Source organism: Rhinoderma darwinii, chromosome 2, assembly GCF_050947455.1.
Source record: "Rhinoderma darwinii isolate aRhiDar2 chromosome 2, aRhiDar2.hap1, whole genome shotgun sequence".
In the NCBI taxonomy this organism is placed as follows: domain Eukaryota; kingdom Metazoa; phylum Chordata; class Amphibia; order Anura; family Rhinodermatidae; genus Rhinoderma; species Rhinoderma darwinii.
In genome coordinates this window covers 37,823,037-37,846,495 of record NC_134688.1, presented here as the reverse complement: position 1 = coordinate 37,846,495, position 23,459 = coordinate 37,823,037, and the positions used below count along the sequence as shown (strand labels likewise).

Genomic DNA, 23,459 nt, shown 5'->3' with positions numbered 1-23,459 from the left:
ACATGGAGCAGCAGCACGTGGGCTCAACCGCCACTCCATAGAAACTACTCTTCACAGAAATCAGGATTGGTAGGGGTCCCATTTCTGGGGCTCGAGTGTTTCAGCATTTATCACTTATCTTATGGATAGGTGCTCAATGCGGATTGTGGGGAAAACCCGCTTAACAATAGCTCAGTACTTCAACATCATTACCTATGGTATAGAAATGGACTTACCTGACTCGGTATGATTTCTAGATTTGCTTCCTCAAAGGCCTGCTGTAGGGCTGCACTTAACTCTACGTACTCCACATCCTTAAAATCAATTCCAGGGAAAACATCCTTAATCAAAGCATCACAGCGGGAGCAGTCAGCAAAGGTCAGCTTTGACATTGTATTGAGCCTCAGAGCCTGAACCACGATATGGCTTTCACTGACTGAAGAGCAAACAGACTGGTCAGCTATATAGATTGTATAAGAGGAAAGATTTTACCAGGAAAAAAAGGTTCATACAAAACACAGCAACGTGTGAGCAAGACACACATAACTATAGACAGTATCTTTTGCCATGTATTTTGCTGGTATTTATCACTTATGAGCGTATGTAATATCTTGTCATTTTGGTCCACAAAACAACATTCGGGTAATCTGATAGGACGTTAAGAGACGAGCATGTATAATTCTGGAAGCTGTTCATATAGCATTTGCCATTGTACAGGGACAACATGTCATACACCGATACTGGCGACTTTAAATGGAGCGCCAATTTGGAACTACTTCCCAGAATGTATAGGACAGTTATTCCTCATCAGCACAGAGTAGGATTGTAGTTGGCTGAATGAGATGGCGTTGACGCAGCTCCTGGTTGGTACGGATTTCGATTGAGGAGATCCAGCAGGTAGGGATCAAAGCGTCAAAGGCATCTCATATAGCCAACCAGTACCCTACTCTTTACTGATGAGGAGCAACCACTCTGAAACAGTGCTGTCTATCGATGGATGTCTTTGTTTTGGCTATTAACTCAAGTCATGTTTTAAGGCTCTATAAAGGGTCGGACATTGGCTTACAGGTTAATCACATATAGGTGGCCCTAGAGAGACCGTTTTCTTCCATACATTTTTCCCAGGGAGGATTGCCCTTAAGACTCCCAACTTGCTGGATCTTTGCCAGGAGATTCAGTACCTTCCAAGAGATAGGAATAAGAATAGGGGGTTCCTCAGGAGTGGAAAAATAGTTCAGGGGGTTCTCCCATGGTACGCAACAATCGATAAGCAACACTATTCACAGCATTATACACGGTGAATCAAAAGTCTACTTATATAGGGAATAGATCATCCCAGTGTATGGAGACTTGAATCATTCTGTATTATGGAATTGTTATTCATGCACTAATATTGAAAAAAGCTTCATAGTACTACAAACAAATACAATGGCTGTGAGTCTAATAAAAGGTTAATAACGGATGTATAGGGAATATTGATAGTCGTAATATGCTGCAAATATTTCTGGCCAGGACACCAATGCATGAATGGGACTCAACTGGTATCGTCGGCTCTACGAAGTCTGTTTTAGTGTACATCTTTGATAAGGCATAGGATTTTCTAGTGAATTTGATGGCTGCCACTTGCATCTCCATACTGTATACATACGTACGGTCAGCAACATAGTCATGCACATCAAAGACATCAGGTAAGGAAGTATTTGCAATAAATCTTACTATTCAGCTTTCCTCCATTTTTCTTTAGAGGTTGAAGAAGATTCCCACAACCTCTAAGGACAGTCTTCAGGGCTCTTAATCCCCAGTCATAATGTTGTTGAGGTGTCAACAGTTCCCTGTAATGCAAAACCCAGTTAATGCAGTACATTAAAATTGTGTAACATTTAAACGTTATAAGATTTATCATAAGGAAGTGCTTCAAGGGGTTAACTAGGATTACAAAAAAAGGGGTCTGTTTGTCTTTCTTTTTATACCAGAAAGAGCGCCACTCTTGCTGATGGGCAGAGTCTAGTATTACAGCTCAGTTTTTTTTAAGTAAATAATGATGAGCTGCGATACCAGACATTACCCATGGACAAGAGCGATGCAGGAACGAGGGACAGAATTTTTTTTTTTTTAATTCTAGTGTTTCTCCCTAGACTCTCGGAGAGTCTGTTAGAAGTGCCCCACAGGGACACACAACATACACACAACAGGTCCATACAAAGTAATGAAGAGTTTCAATTAGCCCGATTCTCTATTTTATCGTCATAATCAAAACATTTACCTAGCTAGATTAAAGATTGCCACAAGCTTCCGACCTAACGCTTTTGCTTCCTTAAAACCTTCAGAGTAAAGAATAACCTCAGCAATGAGCTCGTTGTCAGGTCGGGACATGGCCACTGGACGGAATAGCTGTTTTAGGTTATCGGGCAGCTTCTGTCGCCCTCCATAGCCTTTGCCGGCAGGATTCATAGTTATAAAAATACCAGAATTCGGGTCCAACTCCACCTAAAAATAAACCTTCATTAGTATATAGTACTATAAACCATAAAAAAAGAAATTCATAAAAAAATGAATGTTACTCAACCTCCTTCCCTAGTAACTCGCAGGTAGCTCTGTGGTTCTTTAGAGAGTCCTGAATGGTTTGGATTTGCATGGACACAGCAGAGAGAACGGCCTCTTCAAGTCTATTAAATTCATCAAAGCAACCCCAAGCTCCACATTTCACCAAGCCAACAAAAATCCTCCCCATAGATTTCACATCGATACCCTAGGGGGAAACATACACAATAAGAGGTTCTTTCTTTACCGCTTACAGCTTTTCATCACATACACGGGTAGTGCCGGCTCTTGCAATACCAACTAAAATTGACATATAAGTGGCTAAAGTCACCAATCCTTTAGTCACATCAGTCACAAAGTTGCATGGCGGTGGAGGGCAGGTTAAAGAGGTTTGTCCACGACCGGACAACTGATGACCTATCCACCGGATATCTCATCAGTATATGATCAGCTGCTCCCACTGCCTCATGTTTTGAAGGGTATGCATTAGTTGGAGCTGGAAACAGATGACTCCAACCACTGCATAGCGGCTGTTCTGCAGAAGTGCAGCTCCGCTCACATTCACTTGAATAGAAGCAGAGCTGCAGTACGGCTGCTATACTGTGACCCAAGCCGTCTACTTCCGGCGTGGATGTCTGGTGCCCGGAGGCCGCCGGAGCAGCTGATCGGTGCAGGGTCCTGTGGATAGGTCATCAGTTGTCCGGTCGTAGACAACCCCTTTAAGACAACTGCGACTGTGAAGTGGTCTGCTTTCAGAAAATATATGGGGTGTGGGTGCACACTTACCTTTCCCTGTATGTTATACGTTGTTACTTTTTTTATGTTTCAGCTTCAGACCAGATATTTTATCCTTATTGTTGATCACATGAAGAGAAGTGCATGTAGACATTACTGGCGTGTGTGAACTCTGCACATCCTCAACTTTTATTTTTAGGAGGTATCTGACATCTAATTTTCTGCTTGGGTCAGACCTTAAAATGTATGATTTTTTTTTTAAATTGCACATTAACGCTATCGTTTATAATTCAGGTTTTATTTGTACATGTCAAAAGTGTGAAAATTGTCCTAGATACCAGAGGTTCAAAATGTTTAGAAACGCCTGGCAGCAAAATAGCTAAAATTATATTCAAAGCAGACTTTTTTTATTTTATTTTAGGTGGGAACAACAATTCTGGAGCATCTTTTCTTAGCACTGTGCAGTTCCTCTGTTATTATCCTTGTCAAAAGGTTGTGTGTCCACACAGCCTAACACTATCAGAACTGATTGGACAGTGACAGAGTGTGTATGGACAATCTTGACAACAGGAATGGTAACACCCAGTTGTCAAATGCAGTCATACATTTCCAGGAGGAATAACAGAGGAATGACAACGCGGAGTTCTAAGAAAAAAAAGCTCTATTATGTAAGTATTTACGAAAACAGATGTTCAGGAGAGCAGACCAGACCTCTTTTAAAGTGGGTACAGTAGTAAGAAAAGTACAATATTGCAATATCCTATGCATTACCTTGGTCTAGCTATTATCTTTATGGGAATGAATATATATAACAAACAGTTAAGTATTTTCACCTCATCACAGTTGAAAACCAACACTTGTCGCCCAAGAAGTCCACCCAAGGCCTTCACAGATTCTGTTTTACCAGTTCCAGCTGGACCATATGGATTTCCTCCCAATCCCATCTTTATAGCTTGAGTCAGCGTAAGGTAACACTTGTCTGTAAGAGGGGTGTAAACCAACTTGGGAGCATTGCCCTGAAACCAGAGAAAATCATTATTCTAAATATTTTAAAGAAATCGACTCCTCTCTTTTACCTTGGAGATATATATATATATATATATATATATATACCACTACAAATGCAAAACTATATTAAATATAAAAGACTAAGGCCCCATGCACATGACCGTGCCCGCAATCACGGCCCGCGATTGCGGGCACGGCCGGCCGCTGACTGACAACCGCATTTTCGGGCCGTGCTCCCATACAAAGTATGGGAGCACGGCCCGCAAAATGCGAAAGAACGGACATGTTCCATAATTCCCGGAACATTTCCACGGCACTGACACCCTTCCGTAGTGCTACGGAAAGGTGTCAGTGTTCAATGAAAGTGAATGGGTCCGTTTTTGAGGACCGCAATTGCGGTCCGCAAACACAGAGGTTTTTTACGGTCGTGTGCATGGGGCCTGAGTCTTCTAGGATTCATGTGTCTTAAAGAGGACCTGTCAATAGTTCATGTAAGTTTAACTAGTTTACTGACCTATATAGTGTCTCCCTGATTCCAGTGCGTTTTTTCTTTTTTTTTCCTGGACCCCCGTTCCAGAGATATGGCCCACTGTTATGTTGGCTCCCTATATGCTAATAAGCTGTAGTTTGTCAACAGGGTGGAGCTAGCTTCACTGTCTCGGATACAGACCAATCAGCGCGGGGTAGATTGAGGGAAGTTCACGCCCTGTTGGCTAACTACAGCAAAATAGCATAGAGGGAGCCAACACAACAGTGGGCAATATCTCCAAAATGGGGGTCCGGGAAGAAAAATAAAAAAACAGCGCTGGAATCAGGGAGACAGCGCTATTCAGGTCAGTAAACCAGTTCAACTTATATGACCTAGTGACAGGTCCTCTTTAAACAACTATGTATCTTCTATACATCTGTGATGTCGTAAACAACTATATAACTAATTCTCGTAACCAATGAAATACTAGTTCCCACAGTATAGAGAATACATTGTTTTTGAGATCGTATCAATAAAAGTTAATAATTTAATTAAAAAACATGTCCTTGCTTCCTATTCTTGTGAGTTTTTTTGCCGTGACAGCTCTTTGTAAGTGCAGATATAGCCTACACCGAGGAATGATATCAGTCTATGAATGTTCCCATGCTGGGCTATATTTCCTACTTTTATTATTAATTTGTTAGCCATCATGTATATTGAACGGTCTCTGCAGTAGGTAATCGGGTGTTGAGGAGGCAGTGGCACGCTCACCATAGAGACAGACCACGCCACTGCTATGGGTCCTATATTTATGAAGCACCTGTTCCACAATTGAGTTTAATAAATTTTGCGCGACTTTAAAATCAGGCGAGCGTGACTTATTTATTTATAAAACTATTTCACTTTCTACTTAACAAAAATGTCCGACTTGGAGCATTTAGCCTAAGCCAGATTCATCAACAGGGCATGTACCCTGCTGATAAATCTCTTACATGCTGCACAGTGGAGCTATACTGGCACGCCATCAGTATTAACAGAGCTCCACCTAGAAAAATCTGTTAAAAAAAAATGAGGGTGAACATTGACTTAATAAAAAACATGTCCATTTTTCAGAGCGCTCAGTGCAGGTGGGAACCATTGCTATGGGACCCCATGATTTCTGCGGACGCTTCTTGAAAAGATGCCGTTTAAAACTTCAAATGTGTCCACCCAACATATTTCACCGGACGAACCTACGTCATCTGAGGACCGGGTCACAAAGACGAGCAATCGCATTGCCATACATAAAGAAAAAACAAAAAAAAAACAACACATTATTACTGTCTTTATAAAACAATTTTATATCGGAAGTCACCACAAAACACAAGAAAAAAACATGTTAAAAAAAATTGTAAAGACAAATAAAAATCTATTTGTTCCTGAAATATAGTGATGCCACCTAACTAAATGCCGACAATTCTATAGGGGGTATAATAGTGCTCAGGGGGGTTCTGAACAATCATCGGTGTTTGTAAGACATCTGCTTATCTTTACTTAAAGACCAACAAAAATGCACAAAATGGCACGACAAAGGGCATCATCCCGCAGTAGGTGGAGTATATGGAAGAGTAGGGGTTATACTCACCTGTACAGATTTCCGTAGCCAATTACGATACAGTATTTTTGTTTATTAGAAACCATGACAATGGGAACGAGCGGAGCCTCTAGCACAGACTAACCCTCGCACACTGCCCCTAAAAGCCAACAATCCATTACAGAAACAATCACAGTCCTTCATAACCTGGACTGAGCTCCGCTACAGAGACGCTCAGTCTCCCTGACAACAATCTCTCTCCTATGTACAATACCCACAAGTGCATTCCTTACTATTATCAAGACTATGCTTCCTCATCATTCTGACCTGTTCGTTTTATAATGACCCCCTGCTACACATTATCATTCTGTTTCCCCTAAGATATGGGCCGTAAAAACGAGCGCCGATCGACAAGACAGCTCGTCGATCAGCGCTGGATTGCTCCTTTCACAAGGAGAAAGGATCGGTTATGTACGATACGAGCGATGGTTACTACGATCATTTGACCCCATATATTTCCATCACGTTGGCAGTACATCTCCCTTGGAGATGTGCTGCCGACTACCGACCATTTTCTTGGACGCATTGAACGAGCAGATCAGCCGATGAGAGCGTGTTTGCTCGTCGCCCGGGGAGAGTGTTCACATGACCGCTCGTTTGCCGATCATTGACTTTAACTATGTGCTCGTACAGTAACCCTTGACCCCACTACCATTTTCCCATTTTTTTAAGCTTAAGCATGGATGAATCAGGGGTCTTGGTGGCAGAATTTGAATAAGAAGCAGTTTATAGAATTCCTACAGATGTTAGATCGCTTATATATGAGACAAGTTGCTTCTTGATGGGGGAAGGAGATTATGAATATGTCAATATAACGGTTGGACAAGTCCCAAATTCTATCTAATAACCAAATAGCCTAAAAATTTGCTGCTGGAGAATTTTTTTTTTTCTTTTGGCGTCCATAGGAATTGGTTTTGGGCAACTAAAAATGTAACCCGGCTCTTTAGAGTCCACAATACTTTGTCCACCCCTGGGCGATAGCCTATGTTGATCTTCTGAAGACACTGTAAAGAACACGAAGGAGGATATGCAACAATGCACACAGGAATTCACAGGCATAACCACGAAGATGAAATACCTGATACTCATACGTGTACTCGATGACCGCGTCAACCATCTGTACATAACACTTCTTATCTGGTTTCATGTAGAATCGCAGCTGTTTCTTCCATGGCCAGTCGTCGACGCTACGGACCTGAGCTTTGTTTAGCTGCTTCACCACATCAATGTTATGGATGACATCCAGGATCAGCGCTTTCAGCTTCAGTTCCAAAATTTCAGCATCATCTACAGTGAAGAAAGAAAAGCGGTAGATGTTTTACATGGAATTATGATCTCTGGCTTCAGATCTGCTGCCATTCCCACCTTCATGTCGGGTGACTGCCCAATGCCAGGAGATAAAAAAGGAAAGTTCTGACCCTAGTAAGATTGAGTAGTCAGACAATATATAATATAATACAAGATCAACATAGGTAAAATGATATGTGAAGTCTCAAGTTGCACAGAAAACAGACTCTTTACCTGTTCCCGATGTGTCATCAATACCGGTGTAGTGCTCCAGCTTAGCCGTCAGCTCTATCTCCACCTCATGGAGGTTGTAACCACGTATGGCATTCTCCACGTCTTCTGTGAACTGGATCTGTTCTGCCAGGCACAGGATCTAAGACATAAAGAAATAGAATAAGGAGATATCAGAAGAGCATCTAGAATTTTCACTACATCACAGGAGTCTCCAAACCTCATATAGTAATGTTAGATATTATAAGATTATTATAAAAACAAAAAATATTTTCATAAAAAAGCGTCATCACGAAAAAGCTGCTGTAGAGATTTATTGCAAGTCCAGAAACGTATTCTTATATGTTTCAAAGAAACACAAACAAATTAGTTTTTTTGGGTGTTGGATCCAGACGTTTTTATCAGGATCTACTTATAATCTAATGTCTGAAAGACCTAGAAGATCGGGCCGAGGGTTGCTACAGACTGAAAATCCAGCAGCAATGGTCGAATGGTTTTCGGCAGTTATGGCGTATGGCTTTGTTCACAATGACGTCATGGTTTGTGTTTATAAGAAAGCTACGACCGCTATGCCACGTATATTTTCGAGAAATTCTGACAGACCGCCAATGGTTTATAATGGGATCCGTTAGAATTTTGGTATTTCTGGCAACAACAAAAAGCACTGCCGACGGCCCGATTTTTGTTGTACAAAAATAAATAATGAAAACATAATAACGCCGAATACAGAATTCCTGATTAAACAGCACGATCCCATAAAATAAAAATGTAATTACTAGTAAATGTAATTCTTAAGTTGGAAATGATATTCTATTCGGCCATTTCCTAGTTCCATCTGCTTCTAAGTGACAATCACTAAAAATCCCTATTGCAGAAGCTATAATGTTATTACGCAGCTTCTCCAGACTTCAGAAAGGAAATGTGACTAGTAACTGGTAGTTATAAAAGGCCGTGTAGGTCCCGTATATGACTACGCAGGAGTCTGTAATGGCAGTCACATAAAGCATCGGCCAGAAATACTTATAATAAGCAATGATAACATTTTATCAATTGCCTAAAGACTTAAATGACGGCTTAATTTGTATTTTATGCGAAAAACGTGTCTTTTTTTTCCCAGACTTTTATCTAAATAAAAAGATCCTAAAATAATGTCATTGTGAAAATGGGCACTGACGTTAGACTGGCATTTGCTGGTACTTTTTAGCTTGTGCTGCATACACTGGCGGCAGGGTCAGCAGTCATCACATTATCATCAGGGCAGGGGTAGAATAAGGTAACCCCTCTATTATAAAGATGGCAGATAATACAGCAGCCACCATTGACAGTAGGGGATGGAAACATCTCCCCATCTCCCATCCATGCTCAGTGATTACAGAGCATGCCCACAACACTCTACCACAGAAATCTATAGAACATTTTCGGACAATTGTCCGGGTGTCTGTTCTTATGTCCAAGCTATGGTTTATTTTCTTTGTAGAAATAAAAAAAAAACACTCAGAAAACAAATACACCTACTTGAGAAGGAAAGCGGAGAGGATCTATAGTGCCATGAGACTTCTTCCCAGCCGTTAAACACTCCAACAATAATGTCTGTAATGTGGACTTCATCTGAACGGCCAAATTGCTTAACCAGACCTGCAGAAAACAAGCAGCGGGATGAGCGGACGGGCCACGTAACATCGCTCTCTAGTAACTGCATTGTGTGGACCTCACCTCAACATCAGTCGAAACAAGGACCTTGTCTTTCAAAGGAACGACCTCTCCCTCCAATGATTTCATGGCAATGATGTGTGTGTAGTCCTTATCAAACTCAACGCTGTTCACTCCTGAAACACATGGCATTTATCAGAAGGTGCAGTATCTGTATATATTCACAGTAACGGACCACCGGCAATGTGAGAAGATGATAATGCACCTCTGGAACATCGTCTTATGTGGCAGTGAGGTCTCCGGGTCCCCAACTAAAATCTCCTACGGTTTATTCATTATCTTATACACTTATAGCAAGCATTATGTCTAGGTAAATGAATGGACACTGTGCTATGCACATACAATATTTATTTTTGTTATATTTAAAAGGCTATGTAAAACCTTTAAAGGCAATTTTTATTAATAAATCAATGTTTTATTTCATTTTGAACAAGATTTGAATAACCTTTTATTTAAAAAAGTAACTTTTTGAGATATAGCGTACATGTATCCTGTATACATAGAAGATGTATCTCGCGGTCAAAGTCGAATCCGTCAGGTCAGTGGGACTGACGACTTCCATAAGCACTGGTCCGGTTTGTCTCGGACGCAGGATCCAGCCTTTATCGATCACATCGAAGGTCATGAACAGAAACACGCAGGCTGTGCGCTCACCAAGCTGTCAGTGCTGCTGACCTGACGGATTTGGCTTTGACCGCAAGATACAGCTTCTATGCGTACAAGATACATAGAAGTTGTATTTAAAAAAGTAATTTTTTTTTTAAATAAAACCAATCTCAAAACCTGTTCAAAATAAAAGAAACACTGATTTATTATAGTATAGTATAGATCTACATAAAACCTACTTTATAGTTTATATATGAAATAGCACCCAGATAATACTGGTTCTTCTGTCTATCGATACATCAGGCTAGAAGTTGCCGTTTACGGGAGTCTGTATATTGGATCCAAACCACTTACGTCATAAAGTAGTCTAATTGTGTTTAACATTGGCAGCTCTGAGAACTGAAATAGCATGTCCTTTCATTCGTCAGCTCCACCAATGATGAGCCGTTTGCTGGGGGTAGCGAGTAATCCGTTTTTAATCCCAGGGGAGCTGTCGGCACATTCCCATTTCCATTGCACTCCACAGCCTCCCAATACAATGGTCAAGTCGAGTCCTCCAGAGTGAAAACCACTGTGTCTATTCTGCCGTGTGATCCCCCTCGTTCTACTGAACAACGCGCCTATTTCCTAATAGGGCATATGGACAGGAGTTGTTCCTATAAAATGACCCCTTTATGAAACTCACTAATGTATTTTGCAAAATATGTTTAAAAATAAAAAAATTAACCCAAACTTTAAAGATGTTGACCGTCCTGGACAATGTCGTCATTCCCGGAGATCAGCCATCACAGCTGGTGATACTTCTGAAATGAAGTATTACATGGCACCCAGTGAAATAAATTAGGCCATCAGTGTAATACACCAATGAGGTGGATCCTGTGGACGGAGTTGATCTTTGTATGGGCTTTCTATCCCCAACATGACAAACAAGGGTGATAAAAGGATATACCCCTTTAAGCAGCCCACAGGTCTAAAGTATGTGAGAGCAAGGTTACAATCCTACATATCTCAACATACGATATAAAATGTAATTATTTTACCAGCAAAAAGTTTCTTAAGGTGAGACTGGATTACAGCTGGATTTGTTGACTGGCCCAGTATTTCCAGTAAATCATCGTCTCCAATAAAATAAAATCGAGGGAAGGCTGAACGCTTTTCCTGTGAAAACAGAAATGTCAGATATGATCGACAGAGATTTATAAGCGCGCGCACAGGTAATCTTTAACCCCCGCACCGCACCTCCAGAAACTCATTCAGGGATTTCTGGCATCTCTGGAGCTGATCGAGGATCGTAATCAATGCGTTTCTTATCCCGACCCGTGACGTCAACATTGTCACTCTGTTGTCCCTTTTAATGTCTGACATTATTGATCTGTTAAACAAAAAGAGAAAACAAAAAATATGGCACAAAAGGCTCAGAAAATATATTAAAGAGGGTAAAAAGTATAAATATTATTAGTCATTTATTTTGCTAATTAATAATAGAATATTGAATAGTTACTTAGGTTAAAAAAACATTTCCATTATGTCCAACTAGTCTTAATCTGCCAGGGTAAAACCCCTCATCGGGCAGACAAGAGTTCATATAACGCTCGTTGCCGATAATTGCCCTGTGTGAACAGGGGAACGATCAGCAGATGAACGAGTAAACGCTGGATCATATGCTTATCGTATCGTATCGTGTTAAGAAAGTAAAATATTATCGTTATCGGCAGCGAATCTCCTCTGTAAACAGGTAGACGCGCTGCCGACCTGATAATAATATATGGGGACGAGCGATCAGAGTAACGACTGCTCGTCCCCATCCATAGATCCCTGTGACAGGAGCAAACGAGCGCCGATCAACGATGTCTTGTTGATCGGCGCTCACTGCACCGGCCGCTTATTGGCTGGTGTAAAAGGGCCTTAAGACCTGGCTGTTTGGTCAAAAGAAAGTAAATTTTGCCCTCTTGCTGACCACACACAGCAGTAAAATCATTTCCATGGATCAGGTAAACATCAAACTCCCTCTTTAATTACAACTCTCAATGCCGTTCGTCATAAAAACGTCTTGTACTTTAAGTGCTTTCAATGTATCTGCCATTACTACCTCTTGGGGCAAGGCAATCCTTAGCTTAACTACTGTAACTGTAAAGAACTCTTTACTATAGTGATGTCTGAATCGCCTTTACTCCACACGTGAAGAACCAGGGTGGTCCATTGTACAGTTCTTGAAATGGAAAAATGATGTGTCAGCTCTCTGCAATGTCCTTGTATCTATTTATACAGGTTAATAAGATCCTCTCTGAGGTGTCTTCTTTCCAAGCAAAACAATTTTTCCAGCATCTTATTATAAGAGAGAGCTTCCATCTAACTTATTAAAGAGGATCTGTCACTAGGTCCTATTATCTGATTTACATTTGTTACCTTTAGCCCACACCCTTCCTCTTTCCATCGCATTTTACTTTTATTCCTGCTCCCCCCTAATTCTGAGTTATTGTCCCCCATTCTTTTGGCACCTGTTATGTAAATTCACTATAGTTAGCCAACGAGACCACGTTGGGAGAAGACTTCTCATGAACCACATTTTACTCTGACTGACGCAGTGGAGGATATCGGTGGGCTCTGGTGTCCTCCACTGCCCACAGATGTACTCCGCTGCATCAGTCAGATGAAAATGTGGTTGATGAGAAGTCTTCTTCCAGCATGGTCCCGCAAATTTGCGATGGGCAATGCTTGTCATAAGCAGCCTCGCGTTGAATAGACAGCGTCAGAGGCAGTGAAAATGGACTAACTATGGTGAATTTATAGATCGGGCGCCAAAAGAACGGAGGATATTAACTCGCAAACTGGGTGAGGAGTAAGAGAAGAAAGAAACGGCAATGGAAACCGGGAGGGAGCAGACTAAATGTAACATGTAAATTCGATTTTAGGACCGAGCGACAGGTCCACTTTAATGGCTTAAGAAGGGGTAATATTACATTTTGATGACAGGGTTTTGGGTTTTTTAAGCTCTTACTATCTACATTCTAAAGTTTTATTTGACTTTACAGCTGCTACTTGACGTTGAGTACTGGTAGCCAGAATATCCCAATTGAGCCGCCATACATTTACTACTGCCTAGATACATTACTTTACATTTATCAACCACCGTAGATGTAGTAGATGAAGCTCCACGCATTAGTAAACCATCGGACGCTGAATGCATATAGAACAGGAAGGCGGACATAGCTGTGGTGACCAAGTTTTGGACTGAGATGTCACTAAAGTCATTTTCTCAGAATACCCCTGAGGTACTATGTGACCACAAAGCAATTATAATTAATGGCATAATACCCGTAGTAATCCCATTTATTGCTTTCTTACTGAATGTGGTTACAAGGCCCATACATTACTTATACATCACATATAACAAAATATATTTCAGCCAGATAAATACTGCAGACTCAATGGCACAAATTAGATCAGCTGCTGTGTCCCACTGAAGTAAAGTAGAGAAGAAATGTAAAACGATTGGTTCCTTATTACTGGTCCGGCAGTCCGCTCAATGCTATCATCATAATCATTTACATTAGTTCTGTCATAAACAAATGCTGTCACTGAGAGGATGACCTACAGCAAAAAAGCAAAGTCCCCTCATTTTAATTTAATATAAATCCAATACAGTTATTAAAGTGCTAAAAAAAATAAAAAAATGACCAGTAATCTTAATTTCAGGAGTTTTTGTTTTTTTACTACAACCTCAGATACGGCATTGTTACCTAAGGCCATTTTCAGAACTGCAGCAATTTACGGAACAATACATGTGGGTGGTGTTTTGAAAACTCCAAAACCGTGTAGCGGAAAAAATCATTGCGGAAAAAAGGGCAGATTTTCCAATCTATAGCATGTTAATTATTTTGCGGAAACTCTGCAGATTTTCACCGTACATAAGGTAAAATCTGCGGCAAATCCACATGTAACTCAAAAGGAAATATGGTAATGCAATTCAGATCTAGGGTGTATTTACACGGGGCGGTTTTGCAGCAGTTTTTGCTATATGGCCAAAAACTGCATCGCAACACATGAACTTTAACTGCGATTTGCAAAGTCACTGCAAATTGCTTTAAAAATGCATGCATGGCATATGCAAATGGTGACTGACGGACCGCACTGACGTAAAATGAGGATCTGTGGGGGGGGGGTAAGTCAAGGTTCGTCGGGTTACTGCAGGTTTCCATCATTATGACGGCAAAAATAGCGCAGCATGCTTCACCAGACGAAGGCTCCAAAAGGCCAATGTGAACAGAGCTTATTGTTTGTAGCTCATACCTTTGTAGAGTAAGCCCTGTGAGCTAAACATGGCAGCACCAAAAAAAACCTCTCTCCTATCCTGGACTCCAGACTGAAAACTCTGATACAATGGAAGAAGCCCAGTAGCTGTGTGGGCAGGACTAGATCTAAGTCTCTAAGGCCTCATGCACACGAACGTATTTTTTCCCTCCCGTAAATACGGGTCCCTGGTCACACGTATTCGACCCGTATTGCACCAGTATTTACGGATCCGTGCCCATAAATACGGGTCCGGTGTCACCAGTATTCCACCCATATTTACGGGCACGTTTTCGCTGCAAAATTGCACTGCACTAATCGGCAGCCCCTTCTCTCTATCTGTGCAGGATAGAGAGAAGGGGCAGCCCTTTCCGAGGTAAAAGTAAAAGAAATTTATACTTACCCGGCCGTTGCCTTGGTGACGCGTCCCTCTCTTGACATCCAGTCCGACCTCCCTGGATGACGCGCCAGTCCATGTGACCGCTGCAGCCCGTGATTGGCTACAGCGGTCACATCGGATGAAATGTCATCCCGGGAGGCCGGACTGGAGGAAGCAGGGAGTTCTGGCTAAGTGCGAACTATTTTTTTTTTTACAGCTTTATCTATATTGTGATCAGAAGTCACTGTCCAGGGTGCTGAAACAGTTACTGCCGATCGTTTAACTCTTTCAGCACCCTGGACAGTGACTATTTACTGACGTCGCCTAGCAACGCTCCCGTAATTACGGGTGCACACACGTAGTCACCCGTAATTACGGGAGCCCCATAGACTTCTATGGGCCTGCCCGTGCCGTAATTACGGCCTGAAATAGGATATGTTCTATATTTTTCAACGGCACGGGCACCTTCCCGTAAGCATACGGGGAGGTACCCGTGGCCAATAGAAGTCCATGGGCCTGTAAAAACGTGCCGTAATTACGGGTGTTTTTACATTCGTGTGCATGGGGCCTAAATGTAAACAGTGAATGTTTCCATTCTCTGACAAGTAGCGATTGTAAAAATAGTAAATTTAAAAAAAATCTGGAATTTTACATACCGGAAGTCTTCATCAACTCTGTTAAAACGGGCTTCTTCTCTGGGAAGGGCACCACGACCGAAGATGGGTTCTAAATAAACCCATTTCCTCTGTATCTGGTTTAGGTTCTGCAGGTATTCATCCAATTCTGCGAGCTTTCTCTCCCAAATTGACACCTTATCCTCAAATCCTTTGTAATAGGGAGAGTCTTTCAGAGATTGAAGGAGACATCGGTTATCTCCCACTTGATTGACAATGTCTTTCCAGTCTTTTATCAGCTTTATTATCCGTTTCTGGCTATCCTCGTAATCTGTTAATGTAAAGATGGCGCCAGCCCCCCAGATGTCCAATTCCCGGAGAGCTTCTCGGATTGTTATTTCACCCTGGGCTCGATTGTTCAAATCCTATTCAGAGATATATAAATACATAAACCGGAATGCAAGCTGGTATGAAGATTTGTGGATACTGAACTCTATTTTTTAATTTTTAGTTTTGTATTGTTAGAAGTTAAAAATCAAAATATCAAAATACAAAAGTAAAATATAAAAATTGCTCTATACATAGTTTGGTAATATAAAGGTTTTAGAATTTAGATCATATAGAAACACAGAAACAAGAGAGTGATCCTTCAGACACTTTCCATAAATTTGTGCGCCCTAGATTCAAGCTCCTGAATCGGGAGAATGAAAGAGCCCATGTTGGATAAATAATAGTGCAACTCTCTCAGCTGATTGGCCTTGAGGGATCACATGGCTCCACAACTCCTTTACAAGATAGTTCCCCAGGAGCAGGTCACTTGAACCCAATCAAATCAGCAGAAGGGGATGAACTGCTTAAAATACAACACAATGTAACTTAAAACCCCAATTGGGAGTCGAGTGCCATTGAGCGTGTGCAATTAAATCCAGTTTTACAATATTAGGGGATCTAATAGAGGCCCATCTTATAGATCCGACTAGTGACAGATTGCTTTAAAAAGCTTTTTTTTTAAGGAATACACATTGATGCTTATCCTTAGGATAGGCCATCAATGTGGTATCGGTGGAGTCTGACCCGTGGAGCCCCAGCTGATCACCAGAACAAAGGAACTACAGGTCAGACCCATTCTAGATGCACTACCAGAAACGTGGGATTAGAAGGGCCTCTTCGTTCTACTGATCGGACACCCTACAATCATGCAATGCTGGCCTATCCTAAGGATCTATCCTGGAATGGGCCATCAATAGCTGATCGGTCAGGTTCCGACGCCCGGGACCGCCGCCGATCAGCTGTTTTGAAGGGAGTGCAGTGCTCGTGCGGGCGCTGCTTCCCCTTCATTTCTACTTGCTCACTGTGAATCGTCAACACACATGTAGTGGCAATTCAGAGGTATTGCAGCCTTCTTCTCCCATTCACTTCAATGAGAGAAGAAGGCTGCAATACCTGTGAATCGCCGCTACGTGCGTCGACGATTCACAGTGAGCAATTTAAAAAAAAGAAAAGGGATCAGCTATTGATGGCCCATCCTGAGGATAGGCCATCAATTTTTAAGGACTGGAAAACCCCTTTAATTATCACTTTAAGAAGACATAATGGGGGAGTTATATAAAAAGTATTCCAATGCAAAAGTGAATCAATTTCCTACTGAAACACATCAGATTGCTGCTTTTGTTTTCCCACAAGCCTTAGGAAAAAAATGAGAGCTGATTAGTCACTATGGGCAACAGCATTTATTTTATTTTAACATGTCTTTAGAAGGGTGGCTTTACATATATAGGCTTTGTGGTGTTCTGGGCACGGTGAATGTCGCCTTGTAGCGAACCCGGGTGGTAGTAAAAAGTCCCGTTAAAAGAATGCGGCACGGAGCCTTGTGATTCCTCGGGCATGCTGCCTAAAACCCCCCCCAATATACAGAAGTCACAAACAAAGTACTGCACACACCTCTGTCCATCGCTATTAGATTCTGCCATGTGAAAAGTGGGGGGTTAAGAAAAGTATTATGATTGCCACCACAGATAATGTCACCTGTATATTAATACTGCCCAAAATAAATGTCGACAAATCAGAGACGATCAATATCTGGATTGAATCAGTGTACAGGTTTATGTTTAATGAATACAGGGGGAAAGCAAAAAAGGGGTTTAGTGGTTTAGAAAACCAATCCAATATCCAATTTGGGAATTCTGAGTTAAAGAGGCTCTGTCACCAGATTTTGCAACCCCTATCTGCTATTGCAGCAGATAGGCGCTGCAATGTAGATTACAGTAACGTTTTTATTTTTAAAAAACGAGCATTTTTGGCCAAGTTATGACCATTTTTGTAATTATGCAAATGAGGCTTGCAAAAGTCCAAGTGGGTGTGTTTAAAAGTAAAAGTCCAAGTGGGCGTGTATTAGGTGCGTACATCGGGGCGTTTTTAATACTTTTACTAGCTGGGCGCTGTGAAGAGAAGTAACATCCTCTTCTCTTCAGAACGCCCAGCTTGTGACAGTGCAGATCTGTGACGTCACTCACAGGTCCTGCATCGTGACGGCCAGATCGGCAGCAGAGGCTACAGTTGATTCTGCAGCAGCATCAGCGTTTGCAGGTAAGATCGACTTACCTGCAAACGCTGATGCTGCTGCAGAATCAACTGTAGCCTCTGGTGCCGATGTGGCCGTCACGATGCAGGACCTGTGAGTGACGTCACAGATCTGCACTGTCACAAGCTGGGCGTTCTGAAGAGAAGAGGGTGTTACTTCTCATCAGAACGCCCAGCTAGTGAAAGTAGTAAAAACGCTCCGATGTACGCACATAATACACACCCACTTGGACTTTTACTTTTAAACACACCCACTTGGACTTTTGCAAGCCTCATTTGCATAACTACAAAAATGGTCATAACTTGGCCAAAAATGCTCGTTTTTTTAAAATAAAAACGTTACTGTAATCTACATTGCAGCGCCTATCTGCTGCAATAGCAGATAGGGGTTGCAAAATCTGGTGACAGAGCCTCTTTAATAGAGGGGAGTCCCTCATTCAGGACCCCCATCTATCAGCCAGAGCAAAGAGCAGCTACAAAGAGGGTGTCAATGAATCATATGGACCACCGATTGATTTCACTGGCAACTATGCAATGCTTTATTTCCCCTGTGGTGGCGCTGCAGGGGAATTGAACACTTACCGCCTGGTTCCCCTGTTGGTTACTACGGACAGCTGCAGATCCAAGATGCGGAATACCCTATGATTAGATTATCATTGGGGGACCCAAGAAAGAATACTTGTCTACAGTGGACAACCCCTTAAAGCTGGCCGCATGTGGCCTGATATATCTGGGACAATAATCAAGCCATATGAGAGGGTGGAAATGAGAGCTCTTGACCAACAGAAGGACTAGTCATCAAGAGGGAAACTTACTTTAAGTTCTGTAGCTTTGGATATTATCACATCAGCAACTTTCAGCAGATCTCCAAACAGCAACTTTTCCAATGTGGTTCCTTTGGGAAGTCCAAGAAGCCTGAAGAGGTCTAACCAGTGATCTTGAGACATGTGCTCGCCACGTACATACTTAAGCACAGGAACCACCGTCTATATGAAATGCAAAGAGATCAATAAATGTAAATATTTTTCTTCTTTTTACTCCAAACAATTAAAAAACAAACCTATTCCCAACAATGTGGAAGTCATCTTGTGTATTATGCTGGTAAACTTGAGAGAACCACAAGGGCATAGTGACCTCTGATGTAATCATTGCACACGCAGGCCATATCACCAATAATAACTGATAGCTTATCGGGGAACAGCTTAGCATCAAGTGACCTGCTCTACTGTCAGCTTCAGACGGGGCCGTCCACTGATAAAAAGCATGGGAACACTTGGGGACGAGTCCTATTATCATGCCGGGGGCCTGGGCTCACTGTAGGATCCTCTGGTGCACCAGTTCAACCCTCACCATGTGTTTAGATGCTGCTGAATTGCATACACTAAAGCGAATTTACCAATATTCAAAACTGGAAATTGTTAAATCTCAACTTAAAGTGGAGCAGATTTATAGTTAATAAACAAGAATGGGTTTTGGCGCTATGGAACAACGGTCAATAATTTCAGCAATATCTCCAACATTTTCTTTAAAATGTCTCAATGCATGATTAAAAAACATGCATGCTCTGATGCTATAAAAAAATAAATAAAAACAAATACACAGGTAAAAGCGCTAGGCCAGATCGGAGCTGTAGTTTATATGTGTTTATACCATGCACCTCCCACGTCCCTTTAAAAAAAAAAAAACGTGAACGTGTCATAGCCAGTATCAAGCAGGAAATAATGAAGCAAAGGTTCATGCAGGGTTTCGGTAACGGCGCCAGGCTAGTAAGTAGAGATGAGATTTGGATAACAAAAGTATTCTTTATTCATGCAGACTTAGGCGTTTCTGGACCGACCTATACCTGACCTGATGAAGGGACCGGTTCGATCCAGAAACGCGCAAGTCTGCATGAATAAAGAATACTTTTGTTATCCACATCTCATCTCTACTTACTAGCCTGGCGCCGTTACCGAAACCCTGCATGAACTTTTTCTTCATTATTTCCTGCTTGTATCTCCGTCCCCACGACAAGGATTTATCCTTCCAGGGATCGCAGTGGGGGGCAGCCGGCAAACACTGATATCACAAGGACTCACGGTTGCAAGGTTCTCTGGTAGTGTGCCCACTACCACAGAAAGACATTCTGGTGAGTGTTGATAAAGTACAACTCCAAAGTGTATAAACCATACACAGAATGACATCCTCAGCTACTTCTTTCCTCTTTCTTCACCTTCGCACCTATAACCAGTATCAAACATGTCTCAGCTGTTAAAGGGTAAGTGCCCCTTTAAATATCTTCTGACAGGTTACTGAGCTCTGTCCAAACATGTCATGGGCTGGGACACCCACCAGTCTGAAGAATGAAGGGACAATAATGCTCTTCCGAGTTCTCTGCCATTTCAGCCTACATGGGCCAATTATCGTGCAAATGAGAGTTCACAGAACGTTCGTTCCAGATCATCACCTTGTATAAACAGGGCAACATAAGCCGATGGACGAGCAAACGCTCGCTCATTGGCCGATTGTATCGTTTATGCAGCCGAAAATATTATCGTTATTGGCAGCCCATCTCCCTGTGTAAACATGGTAGAAATGTATGGGGACGAACGATCGTAGTAAGGAGCGCTCGTCCCCGTACATAATCACTCATTGAAAGGAGCAAACGAGCGTCGATCAATGAGCGGTCTCGTAGATCGGCGTTCGTTTACACGGCCCACGTCGGTGGCCAGCCGTAACCAAAATGTGCTAATTATGTTTTATCATCAGTTGCTGAAACTCTAATTCAGAAGTGACAACCAATATGGCTGCACTTCCTGTTGTCACATTTGCAAAAATGAATGTCCAATTTGGATAAGAAAATGCCAAGATCTCGGTGAAAAAAATGTAAATAAAATCTGACTTACTAATAGATGGATATTTTTTTTCTTTTTTTACTGGAGAACAGGACTTTTAAACAGTTGTGCACACAATAAGATGTGTGCGCATAATGTGAAAATGTAAAATCTACCTTTTAGTGGTGATTACCCGCCTGATCTATTGTATATTCATGTAACCTGCGTCGATACGCCCAAGAAGTCTCACCTGATTGCATAAATAATAAGTGGGAAATGGCGTACAGGCGATGGCACTGCTAACCAATACTATACAAGCACCAGACAAACACGTGCATGTGGGATTTTCTTAAACATAACATCAATCACTACTGGGGAAAGAGGAGACCGTAGAGTGAGATTCACATATCCTGGACTTGAGGACTCACCAAATAGACTCACTGAGGGTTCATTCACATATTGTGTATGCAACGGTCTATAGGGCTTTTTTCCGACATGGAATATATTTTTCTTCCATTGTAATTTTGGATTGTGCTTTACATGGCTTCTAGGTACAGCACTCAGGTATCAGGTTTTGTGGGTAATTGCATCTGACAGTTCTACTTTACAGGCTATAGACCCCTCTATGGGCATTTGCACACAGTACACAACACAGTCATAATGCAACATTTTCCAACACTGGTGTAAAGGATCTGCCAGGCACTGCGGGGTTAACTCCCAGAACTAATCAGTCAGCACCTGAGAATACATCCCTGAGACTGACTCCTGCTTCCACCATTCAGGCTGGCAGGCTTAGGAGTGGGAGAGCCTATCGTAACCTGGCCAGACTCAGCTAGCTCCCGCCCTCGGTCTATTTAAGCCTGCACTTCCTGTCCCTCGGTGCTTGTTATTGCTTTTGTTTCCTTCCTTGTGGTTCCTGGCCCAGCTACAGCTCCTGCTATTTTTGATTCCGCTCCATACCGACCCTGGCTTACCGACTACTCTTCTGCTTTTCGTTTTGTACCTCGCACACTCCTGGCTTGACTCGGCTCGTTCACCACTCTGGTTGCTCACGGTGTTGCCGTGGGCAACGGCCCCTTTTCCTTGCTTGTGTTCCTTGTATGTTTGTCGTGTTTGTCGTGCACTTACTGAGCGCAGGGACCGCCGCCCAGTTGTACCCCGTCGCCTAGGGCGGGTCGTTGCAAGTAGGCAGGGACAGAGTGGCGGGTAGATTAGGGCTCACTTGTCCGTCTCCCTACCCCCTGCCGTTACAACTGGTACTTTCCCCTTTAAGGCGTATCTAACTTTTCAGGTGACTTTTCAGAATAAGCGGTCATATGTGTGTACATGAGGAGTAACACTATTTATTGCCATTATATGACTTTTTTTTTAGCAGTTTTCCCCTCTGCAGGCTTTATCTCGAATTCTCAGTTTTCTCTAGTGGGTGGGGCCTAACTGGTATCATGTTTTCTATACACTGCACACATAGAAGAGGAGAATCCTGCTCTGCTTTCTCTATCTATCTATCACATATATTTAGAAACTGCAGCAGCATGGAGGAGAGTATACAGCAGTAATGAGCAGTGTAGCTGAGAATCCAGCACTGGGATGAGATTCAACACTTACTAGAAGCTGCAGAATCATGGAAGAGATTATACAGCAGTAATGAGCAGTGTAGCGGAGAATCCAGCACTGGGATGAGATTTAACACTTACTAGAAGCTGCAGCATCATGGAGGAGATTATACAGCAGTAATGAGCAGTGTAGCTGAGAATCCAGCACTGGGATGAGATTTAACACTTACTAGAAGCTGCAGCAGCGTCTCTGTGTCTCTCTGCCTATCTCTCTCTCTCTGCTTCCGCTACCTTCTCCCCCTCACCTCTCCATAGACTTGAGATCCTGCAGCGAGCTGATACACTGTTTTGTCTTGAGGAGATGGATTTATCAGTAAATTCAGTGATCAGTTGGGGGGTGGGGGTAGAAGGAGCTTGATAAGTGTAGGAAGAGGAATTTTTCTCTTATAATATGTATTACAGAGTTTCTTATATTCGCCTGTACTATTGATTTATGCTCAGTTTGTAGAAAAGTTAGTGACCATTTAAAGCTTATCTCAGTCACCTTGTAATGCATATTATGCAGCGTCACATTTGTTAATGCTCTACCTTGTATCTGTCAATTTCTGTCTGGAGCTTCACGGACATTGTGGTATGTTCTTCCATTTTTCTCAGTCTGTCATGCCAGGACAGTAAGAATTCCTCAAAGCTGTAGCATTTGCTCCTGTGAATGAGGCAGATGTTAGAGAACAGTTTAGTGTGCGATATACAGGACAGGGATGGAGTCACGTGTGGCCTAGTTTAATAGGAACAATTTATACTCTGATACAACGATATGGAGTTACATTTTGCTTATGTTTGTATCTATATGTACAACCAAAATTAAAAGAAAACTATATGTAGAATGTGAAAAATCTTTAAGAGACCTCCAGTACTGACGACACTCACAAACGCGTATGTAAAGCCTCCATGCCTTAAAGTGTCCGATCAGGAAAACCCATGTTACAAACCTCACCGGAAAGAGCTGATAGAGGGGATCTGGCTGCGGTTAT

At 42.1% G+C, this 23,459-nt stretch overlaps 1 protein-coding gene across 7 annotated transcripts in view; it reads right to left on the bottom strand.

Annotated features, from left to right (window-relative positions):
* The window catches only part of DYNC2H1 (dynein cytoplasmic 2 heavy chain 1), a 372,805-nt gene that overhangs the window by 272,885 nt on the left and 76,461 nt on the right, over nucleotides 1-23,459 (bottom strand). For all 7 annotated transcript variants that reach the window (XR_012881305.1, XM_075851543.1, XM_075851542.1 and 4 more), the window contains exons 24-37: nucleotides 23,017-23,131; nucleotides 18,878-19,048; nucleotides 15,525-15,907; nucleotides 11,439-11,571; nucleotides 11,240-11,357; nucleotides 9,597-9,709; nucleotides 9,399-9,518; nucleotides 7,887-8,025; nucleotides 7,444-7,652; nucleotides 4,089-4,271; nucleotides 2,546-2,728; nucleotides 2,243-2,466; nucleotides 1,696-1,811; nucleotides 216-415 (exon numbers count right to left, since the gene is read on the bottom strand). Coding sequence is in view for 6 of the 7 variants with exons in the window: in XM_075851543.1 (XP_075707658.1) it covers nucleotides 216-415; nucleotides 1,696-1,811; nucleotides 2,243-2,466; nucleotides 2,546-2,728; nucleotides 4,089-4,271; nucleotides 7,444-7,652; nucleotides 7,887-8,025; nucleotides 9,399-9,518; nucleotides 9,597-9,709; nucleotides 11,240-11,357; nucleotides 11,439-11,571; nucleotides 15,525-15,907; nucleotides 18,878-19,048; nucleotides 23,017-23,131 (2,407 nt within the window). In the remaining variant the exon portion in view is untranslated. The remainder of the gene's footprint in view (nucleotides 1-215; nucleotides 416-1,695; nucleotides 1,812-2,242; nucleotides 2,467-2,545; nucleotides 2,729-4,088; nucleotides 4,272-7,443; nucleotides 7,653-7,886; nucleotides 8,026-9,398; nucleotides 9,519-9,596; nucleotides 9,710-11,239; nucleotides 11,358-11,438; nucleotides 11,572-15,524; nucleotides 15,908-18,877; nucleotides 19,049-23,016; nucleotides 23,132-23,459) is intronic.